The 9,584-nt window shown below is 43.7% G+C and overlaps 2 protein-coding genes across 2 annotated transcripts in view; one reads left to right on the top strand and one right to left on the bottom strand.

The window, feature by feature from the left end:
- The first annotated feature begins 519 nt into the window (after nucleotides 1–519).
- LOC105557848 (conserved oligomeric Golgi complex subunit 4) lies at nucleotides 520–4,675 on the top strand. The gene is made up of 10 exons (XM_012005209.1): nucleotides 520–864; nucleotides 1,103–1,300; nucleotides 1,527–1,901; nucleotides 2,001–2,209; nucleotides 2,290–2,485; nucleotides 2,561–2,808; nucleotides 2,880–3,102; nucleotides 3,226–3,492; nucleotides 3,576–3,761; nucleotides 3,910–4,675. Exons 1-10 carry the CDS (start codon nucleotides 802–804, stop codon nucleotides 4,165–4,167), a joined length of 2,223 nt encoding a protein of 740 aa, XP_011860599.1. The 5' UTR covers nucleotides 520–801; the 3' UTR covers nucleotides 4,168–4,675.
- Nucleotides 4,676–5,733: 1,058 nt separating this feature from the next.
- Nucleotides 5,734–9,584, bottom strand: part of LOC105557847 (zinc transporter ZIP1-like) — a 28,108-nt gene continuing 24,257 nt past the window's right edge. Inside the window, exons 5-9 of the mRNA XM_012005208.1 lie at nucleotides 8,691–8,828; nucleotides 8,481–8,579; nucleotides 7,921–8,128; nucleotides 7,596–7,728; nucleotides 5,734–6,402 (exon numbers count right to left, since the gene is read on the bottom strand). Coding sequence (XP_011860598.1) covers nucleotides 6,143–6,402; nucleotides 7,596–7,728; nucleotides 7,921–8,128; nucleotides 8,481–8,579; nucleotides 8,691–8,828 — 838 coding nt within the window. The 3' untranslated portion in view covers nucleotides 5,734–6,142. The remainder of the gene's footprint in view (nucleotides 6,403–7,595; nucleotides 7,729–7,920; nucleotides 8,129–8,480; nucleotides 8,580–8,690; nucleotides 8,829–9,584) is intronic.

Raw genomic sequence — 9,584 nt, 5'->3', positions numbered from 1 at the left:
CTGATCCGATCCTCTTTGGTCGGACCGTCATCCGCGCGAGCCGGGTTCGATTCCCGGCGAGCAAGATTTTTTTTCTCGATATATTGAAGAGTAGGAGGATTTAGGATGGCCTCTGAGCTGGTAGATGGCTCTGAAACTCGGCCACGCTATTTAACATTGTGCTCTTATGGCAGCTTCCACTCTATCCGATCCTCTTTGATTTGCAACGTACATTTTTCTTCTCTGTTTTTCCTCTTTCTCCTTTCTCGTTAGATCAAAGTTGTACAGTCAAAGTCTGACGCAACAGTCAGGCTGCGGTCAAGCCGCCGCTACAAATAAAGTGTGTGGTGGTCTCGATTCCACCCGGGCCTTTGGCAACCTGTCTATCCTCATTCTTGTTTACAATGGCTACGTTCGGCAGAAAAAGCTGCTTTGCAACTGTTGTAAAATTCATGAATCTGATTGGCGTATGCTCTTAAATTCACACAAGATTGAGAGAACACACCAATCAGATTCACGAATTTTACAATAGTTGCAAAGCAGCTTTTCCTGCCGAACGCAGCCAATGAGATAAACGTGAAAGCTGTTGACGACGTGGGTGCGACAATACGCGTGACGTGTGGAGAAATTGGTCTGTTCTTTATAAAATTTTCGTCAAAATCGGAGAGTGAGAGACTCTCCTTCAATATTACCGAAGGAGAAAAATAAACTCTGAGCTAGTGCAGCCAGTTCAGCTATAAAAAAACCGACCCAATGCCAAGTGCCTAAACACCGTCAAGTAAAGCCGTTGGGTCCCGTCGTTTTGTCGACCGGCTGGTAACGATGGACCTGCCGGTGAACGAGGAGAATCTGCAGCAAATATTGGACAAGTTGTCCGAAGACGAGGTTCGTACACGATCACGATCGCGTTAACGTTTAACGAACATTTTCCGCGCGCCACAAATCTCCGCGAGATTAGGATTTTTTTTACTTTCGCGGTCTCCGGAAAAAATTCTCCGACGTTCTCTCTAGAATCAACGTCACGCACCGCACGTGCCGTCGAAGAAATAGCGTTGTACATCTCGCGATTTCTCACATGGGAATTCTACTGTACGTTTCACTGAAGGGACATTTTACCCGACAGGTTTCTATAAAGAAGAATCTGGACACGATCCTCGCCCGACGATGTCACGTGGAGGCGAAACTGCAGAATATCGGCAAGGTGCTGCCGAATGTCGTGCTGATACGAGCGGAGGGTGAGAAGTTCTGCGACATGATCTCGCGTACCAACGAGCTAGCCGAGAATGTCAGCGCTAAAGTGAGGCAATTGGATCTGGCGAGAGTAAGTTACACCACGGTCGACATCGTCATTCTCAGGCTGCATTCGAGGAGGTGCTATTAGCGCTGAAAACATCTGTCTGTCTTTGTTGCTCGCTGTATGTCGAACAAAGACATAAGATGCTTTAAGGCGCCAAAAGCGGGCTCCCTGGACGCACCTTTAGATATCGTCATACAATTACCATTTTCTTACGAGTGCCAGCCTTAAACCCCACGATTTTGCTTCGCAGAGCCGAGTGTGCGAGTGCCAGAGTAGAATAAACGATATACTGGACTTGCAGTTGTGCAGCGAAGGTGTCGCAACCGCGTTGCGCAACGAGGATTACGAGCAGGGTGCCGCGCACGTGCATCGTTACTTAGCGATGGACCAGCAGTTGCTGGAGAGAACGGCCGAGGATGTGTCGGGTGATCACACTAGCATCAGCAGCTCCCTGGTCACCCTGCAACAGGCCGCGATGGAGTTGAGAGCGGTTGTCACGCATAAATTCGACGAGGCTGTGAAATCCGAGGATCTGGCGTCCGTCGAGAGATTCTTCAAGATCTTCCCGCTGCTGGGGATGCACTTGGAGGGATTGAAGAAGTTCTGCAGTTACCTGTGCACCAAAGTACATCTGATGTTAATTATGCTGAATTATATTTGTTGAATTCCCTGTTGAATGCTTAGAGAGACGGCGCTATCTGATCTTTCACTTTTTATATACTAGCTACATGAGACCGCGCAGAAAAATCTACAAGCGGCGTTAGAGATTAAAAGTAACGACAAGAGAGCAGCTGTTATTTTCGCCGACACCATGACCCTCTTGTTCGAAGGGATCGCGCGAATTGTGGAGGTGCATCAGCCAATCATCGAGACTTATTACGGCCCCGGTCGACTGTTGATGACAATTTCGATTTTACAAAAGGAGTGTGATAGGTGAGACTATGCGCGTAGAATTAATCGCAATTGAAATATTTTATGCATTAAGAAAATTGTGTTTTTCTTTTCACAAACAGACAGGTTAAGAAGATTGTTGCAGTATTCACGAAACATAGGTGTATATCCAAGAATGTACAAATGATAAATGAGTATCTGCGAAAGCCGAGTCCCGAAAGGTTCGACCCTAAGGAGCTCGATCTTCTCTTGGGCGAAATAACCATAATGCATTCGAGGGCGGAACTTTACATACGATTCTTAAAGAGGAGGATTAAGGTGAAGTCTTATTAATCGTGAATCTTTCTATTTGTTGTCTCGGCAGCGCGGGCTTATGCGTCGTTTGTTTCGCAGAATGATATAGAGATCAGTACCACAGACGAGGCGCAACGTGCGGAGTTGCTCAACGAATTCGAAACTACCGTGAACAACTCTGAGTTGGCGCACGGCATGCAAGAGCTGCTTGGTGCTTATCTTGCGTTGGAGAGATACTTCCTCGAGGAGAGCGTGAACAAGGCTCTAGGAATGGACGCGCTGGATCCAGATCAGCAGACTTCCAGCATGGTCGACGACGTATTCTTCATCGTGCAGAAATGCGTGCGGTACGTCTCGCCAGGTTTACGTCAGTCCTTTATGTGTATCATTGAAAATTATAACGTAAACTTCTCTGCAGCCGGGCTATGTCGAGCTGGAGCGTGGACGGCGTTTGTGCTGTCGTCAATATGGCCTGCGGCATCTTGGAGGGCGAGTTTGCCAACAGACTGAGAAACAGATTGCGCCAGGGCTATCCAGCGGGCTACCTGGATCTCGCACAGGCGTACAGCGCTCTCCAGACGAGCATACAGCACGGTCGTCTGCAAACGTCGGACACAGAATACGCCCGTCTCATGTTCCTGGTGCGGTTTTTAAAATCTACATGTAGTTTCACACGTTATACGATATACATTAATATATTATTAATCACTAAAATAACAGCTTTATTGTGTATCTATAATTATTATTCATGTTCATTTGTTCAGGCCTACTTGAATAACGCCGACGTTAGCACGGAATATGTAGAAACGTTGTGCAAAAGTCTCGGCGCAGAGATAGACGCGACGTTCCCCAACATGCAGAAAAAGGACAGAGGCAAAATTGACAGCTGCTTATCCAGTCTCAGGGCGGTGATACTGATATTACGTGGCATTATCGATTGCGGCCTGGAACAGCTGCGCGTCAGCGCTGTAAAGCCCAGAGTCACTCCGTGGGTCGATGCGTTTCTGTCCATAGATCATCATATCAACGAGGTATATCATCGTATCAATGAGATATCCCGTAGCGATAAGTAGATTTCATATGTCTATGACTATAACGAGCGGTTCTCACACAGGACGAGTTACTGCGGTACGAGACGGACGAGCCGTTTGTGCAAACGCTAATCACGAATCTGGAGGGTCTACTTCGAGGATTCAAGGATAGTTTGACGACCTCCAATTACGACGCGCTTATCGGACTTCTAACTGCGGAAGTAACGGCCCGTTTGGAAAAAGTAGTTTTGAAATCGACCTTCAATCGGGTTTGTGTACTAAATTTATCCTTTTTCGTAGCGATAAGCCTGTGGTGAATAGTCTCATCCAATTTCCTGCAAATAAATCTGCGCTCGTGAGTCTTAATTACTCGTGTGTAATACAACTGAAGCTAACGAATGTATCTGTGCATTTCAGGCAGGGGGTCTGATACTGGACAAGGAAATAAGATCGTTAGCCAGCTACCTGGCAGCCGCCACGTCCTGGTCGGTGAGGGACAAATTTGCGCGTTTAACGCAGATCGCCACCATTCTGAGCATAGAGAAGGTCGAGGAACTGGCCGACTACTGCGGCGCGGACGCGATAGCGTGGCGATTAACGCCGTCGGAGGTGCGGCGTATCGCTTCCTTGCGAATAGACTTACGGCCGGAGGACATCAAGAGACTGAAGCTGTGACTCAGTGTCCTCTGCCCCACGTTGCGACGTAAAACGCCGTCGATCTATTTATTGTTATATCCCTTTGACATTGAACATTGCCGCTGGCGATGTGATGTATACTATGTGACAACGACTTTGCTCTCATCATTATCATGGAATCGCCGGTCAGCAAGGGAGTATTTCAGATGTTAGAACAGATGATAATCGCTAGGGGCGATGTAGGGAGGATGAATTTAATTGTTCGTATTTAAATATTGTCAAAAGATAATGCGTTACGCTTTATAGTCCAGATTTAGCGATTATCGTCTATCCTAGCATCTGAAATGCTCCTTTGCTAATGATGCCATGATGACAACAACGAGGTCAAAGAAGATGTTACTACGCGGTGTATATACATCAGGAACTTACTTTCTGCATATCCCTCATATATATATGAATATATACGACATAAGTTATTCTATAATAATATATTTTGCTTAATATTTGAATAATATATTCGTAACATTAAATGCAAAATACTCTATTATGTTTCCCATCTTTTTATTATACCGTATGTAACGCAGATCTAAAGTAAAGATTACCGAGGAAGATTATCACCGACTATTTGAGGATTGTCAAACGAGGAACCCAAACGCTGCACATGTGAGTTACAGTGATCGGGATAGACAGGACATGATAATTGTAACGAGTGAAGAGAAGGTACCTGAAAAGAGAATTGATGAAATGGTGGAAGATTTTCCATGTAGGTAGTAAACCATTGCCGGAAGGTTCCTCTCTGGTGCTCTCTGGTATTGAAGCCAATTTGGGCGAAACATGAAATACATGAATCGTTGAGAGGCGTACGTAGGGTTCTAAATTTTCGGAAAAATATTTTTTGGGAAAAATTTTCGTGAAATTTTTCATATTTTTCCGAAAAAAATGGAAAAATTGGAAAAATACTTTTTTATTATTTTGCTTTTAATTAATCTTTTTAGTGCTTTCACCTGTGGTTTTGCGACGCACAAATGTTATAAAATCGCGAATCATCATCAACGAAGTTGACGCTGCACCCATTGTTTCGTCGCAACGTAAATAATGATACTGCATTCTTTTCAACAATAACAGCTCAACATAACATCCAGGTGACGTTCACGAAGGCGGTTTCCCCTCCCCTGGTGAAAATAAAAATTGGAGGGTACATCGAATGTAAGGAGAGAGTGACAGAAGCGTAAACGAAAAGTGTGGGAAGCGTAATTTGGAACAGCGAAGCGTAAAAGAAACTTCAACGCTTCTTTTACGCTTTTACGCAGGGTCGGGGACGAGCGTTCGAAAAGTTCACGGTCGCGTGCGTTTTTCAAGCGTGCGCGAATTATTTTTACAGTAATCTTATATATTCCAGAAGATAAACTCTGGCTAGTTTTGAAAACGACAATTTCGAGGATCCCTTTTTGATGTGAAAAGAATGAAAATTCTATAAATTTTCTATATAAAAATATGAAGGAAGGTGATTCTTTAGGAAAACACGGGGTCTGGAAAATGTGCCGAATCCCCATTTCGTTTTGTACTGTTGCACTAGGTATAAGAAAACATATGACGGCCGTAATAAAAAATAGCTGTGATAATTTATTAAAATTTCTTGCTATAAATGCACATGGCTTGTTTGGATTCGTTGAGTAATTAGGAAATCGATGGACCGGCTCTCCCGACCGAATGTAACGTTGCGTGGCGGTGCGATACGAGTTTCCTATCGCACGCACCATGTCCACCAGCAACATGGTCGAGTTCATCGATCCGATTCACGACGTAAATCTAGACACTAAAAAGTCAGCTTGACACTGATCAATATTTCAGTTTCTTACTTCGCTAAATGCTTAAAAAAAAACCGCATGAGAAGAGTCCCCCTGAGTAAAGGCGTCTCGAGATCTTCGAGCTTCCGAGAGATCGTGGTTGCGCTGAATCTGAAGAGAATTCAGCCGTGGAGCTTTGTACTTGCGGGAACCCAAAGATTGGTCCCCTAACTTCGCTGAGGATGTAACGGGCTGATCTCGCTCACGTTGGTCGGTTGTACTATCGTCGACGGCGTAGTCGACGTGAAGGCGTTGAAGACAGCCTCGGCGATACTGTCGGTTACTTTGTCGATCGCCTCCGTGACGATATCGTACTTGTGCTCGTGCTCATGATCGTGATCATGATCGTGATCGAGTTGCTCCATCTGCGTGTGGTTGTGCGAATGTCCGTGTCCGTGGCCACCGTCTAAGTGGGAATGATGGGCAGCTGTAGACAGAAAGCGTGGATGTTTGAGATTTCGTGCGATTTTTAAAGCGCGAACTGAACCGAACGCGAGATCTGTGAAAGGAACTAACGTTAATTTACGTTGCAAAGTTACTCCCCCACGTGTGAAAATAAGGAATTAAATTAAACTGTTTGCAACAAAAGTTGTTCATATTAATTAGTAGAATAAGATACTATAATAAACAATAGGGGGTTCCATTTAAAAAAATTGAAGGTCACCTTGAAATCTTCGAAGCGCCTCCACTTTTTGAAAAAATATTACTAACGTGTTATGGCTTCCTTGATGTAGTACAACTTTCGTAATTATAATTTTTGCATATCTCTAAAAGTAGCAGAGATACTGGACCTTTGGTTTAGGTTCTTATCAAGTGGGATCTTATTACGGAGTTATGTCAAACACACTAACGTCCGGAGCCGAGGGATGTAAGACCAAGACCGCAGTGAAATTGTACTCTTAATACAGAACTCCATTCCGCTAAAATGCGTTTTTACTTGTATTTGACATGACTCCGTAACAAAGGTCAAAACGTTGTGAAAGCGTATTTAATACATGTGGCCAGCTGAAGTCGAAAAGACACGTGTTTGTGAATTTATTGCAATTTTTTTTAAATATATTTTTACGGGATGATTCGATAAGTGTAAGAAATTAGGTTTTATTAGCTATCATCGTGTGAAAGAGAGAGGTCGGTCCCTCGCCAAGCACAGTAATATTTCACTGAACTCAACTATCAGCGGAAAGTATTTAATCAACGATAATGACGCGGTTCGTACGACGATACAGCGAGCGTTTTGTTTGAGCCGAATATAAGGAAGCTGCTTAATAATCGATCATTTCAATAATCACCTCGAGTAGCCTTATTATATCTGAGCTAATAGCGTTAGTAACACAATGAATTATACAAGTCACCTTGCAATGTTATATTTCGCGACGAAGTTATAAGTCACAACTTGAGCACGTGTGCGTATCAACGCAATATTCTTATCTATTAAACTTCCCAGTTCTATATTTGTTAGATACGGGGAATGCGTTTACAAAGCGCAGAGATCGGGCATTTACTTATAACTAACTAAGTATCTAAAGGATCCCAATTTTTATGCGTCTGCTATCACCGAGGGATTCAGAAACACTACTGTGAGCGTGTGTGTTAGCGCGAAATAAAATCGTATATACTTACTCAACATCTGCAATCCGAATATCACGAGGAAACCGACGAGGATCGAGAGGTATAACTGCCACAACACAGTGCGATCATGCTCCTGCTCGATCTCGAATAATAGGACGCACAACAAAATTTCCGACGCCAGTAACTGCAACGAGAAGAAGACGATAAGGAGAGTTTTCCCGTTTACATGCCGCGCAATTGCTGGCCAATTCATAGATTATGCGGAATCCCAAGCATTCTTTGAATGTCAAGTTATTTTTTCGATACGCGTATTACGATCGTTTTATTGCAATTTTTTCTTTCATTGAATTTCCCCTGAAAAGATTGAGAGGCTTGCCTGCAATATCACTGCCATGGGTCCGCTCGTGGCTACGCTGCCGCCGCCGACGAGTTCCATCCCGATGCCGATTCCTATCGGCGACATCACGGCGAACGTGTAAGTATAAATCACGGACAGGCACGGTCCGGTTCTGGACGCGATCAGTTCTACGCCTATAAAGAATGCTATCACAAATTTACGAGGCGCCACTGCGAGGAACACGTACCTACGAACGAAATCATGTCGTTTGTCATATTGCCGCTCGATTCTTCGTTTCCGGTGGGATACTAAAGTGCAATTCATTATTCAGCTAATCTATAATAAAGTATCTTAATCTCTGCATTTATTTAGAAAATTTATATCAAGTTTGGTGCTCGAATTCAAGTTATGCCAATAAAATTGGTATGATGCGATACAATTGAAAAAGTTTTTCGTCACACTCACAGATACAGAGCAATTGCGAAAAGAATGCTACATTTATAGTGTGGGGAGTTTGTCATTCCTCGCTTTAAACGATTAATTTAGAGCACGAGCGCGGCTCGAATTAGGAATTGAAGACACATTCGCGATGCAATTACCAGACGTGATCGGCTGAACACAAGCCGATGGCCAGGCCTTCGAAGAGCGACGTGATCACGAAGTCATCATCCATTATCGCCAGTAAATGGCTGTGGCCCCTATAAATTAAGAGAAGATGAAGTTTCGCGCGGTTTCTTCACGCCGTCGAAGTGTCATCGGCTCGACAAACATATAAAGCGATTGATAAAGTCGGGCGCAAACAAGCTTACGCGTGTGCGTGACTGTTGCTGGTGCACGACGGTGTTTGACCATTCTCCACCAATTCGTTCGTGTTGAGTTGTCGGTCTGCTAATCGCTTCCTGAGATACGTATGCACAGACTCTTTCACCAGGTACATAATGAAAAACCTGCAAAAGAAATCCGTGGTAATTAATTATATAATCCTGAAGCTCGCTGATTCAGCGACATTTGCAAATTCGACGCCGTAATATATACAATTTTCATTACACTTCAGCTTACATGCCAAGGAGTGGGACTTAGTTTACAATTATATCCTTAACACTCTCATTCATCCCTCCATTCCTACCCCGCAATCTAATACTGCCTACTCTGTACACATCAATATAAACCTACTCTTCTCCTATCCTATTTAACTTATCCTAGTTCCATTCTAATTCTAATGCTCCATCCTTCTCTATATTCCTTCCTCCATTTGCCTTTTGGTATTTATTCCTATTCTTCTCCGCCCATCTTATCGGACACAGTATCAAGTTCCCGTACCAAGATGCTATTTTCCCAGATAATTTCGTTCCTTTACTTTTACCCGTGTACCATCTTTGCCTTCCTTCTTCCATCTTTTCTCCTTCCTCCTCTCTTCAACCTTCTACAGAGTAGAGTCCCTGTAGTTAGAGTCTGGACAGAGTTCTAGTTCGACAAAACGTGTCGTCATATAGTCTGTTCGTTATCGCTGTACTGTTGAACTAGTGCAGTTAGTTAGGGACTGAGCAGAATGGCTGTCTTGTACTCTTAAGACGTAAGACCGTTATTGTGCGTTACCTCAAGACAAAGGCTCAAAACATAAAACATTGTCTTAAGGCTGTCTTAACCCAGCAAACCAACATATAACTGTTATATAACTGAAAGAGCGTATGGAAAGAACAACG

This window comes from Vollenhovia emeryi, unplaced genomic scaffold (genome assembly GCF_000949405.1).
Source record: "Vollenhovia emeryi isolate VEMERY1.0 unplaced genomic scaffold, V.emery_V1.0 DF939411.1, whole genome shotgun sequence".
NCBI lineage: Eukaryota > Metazoa > Arthropoda > Insecta > Hymenoptera > Formicidae > Vollenhovia > Vollenhovia emeryi.
Note: the sequence above shows the minus strand (reverse complement) of the source record. Positions and strands in the feature narration are given on the sequence as shown.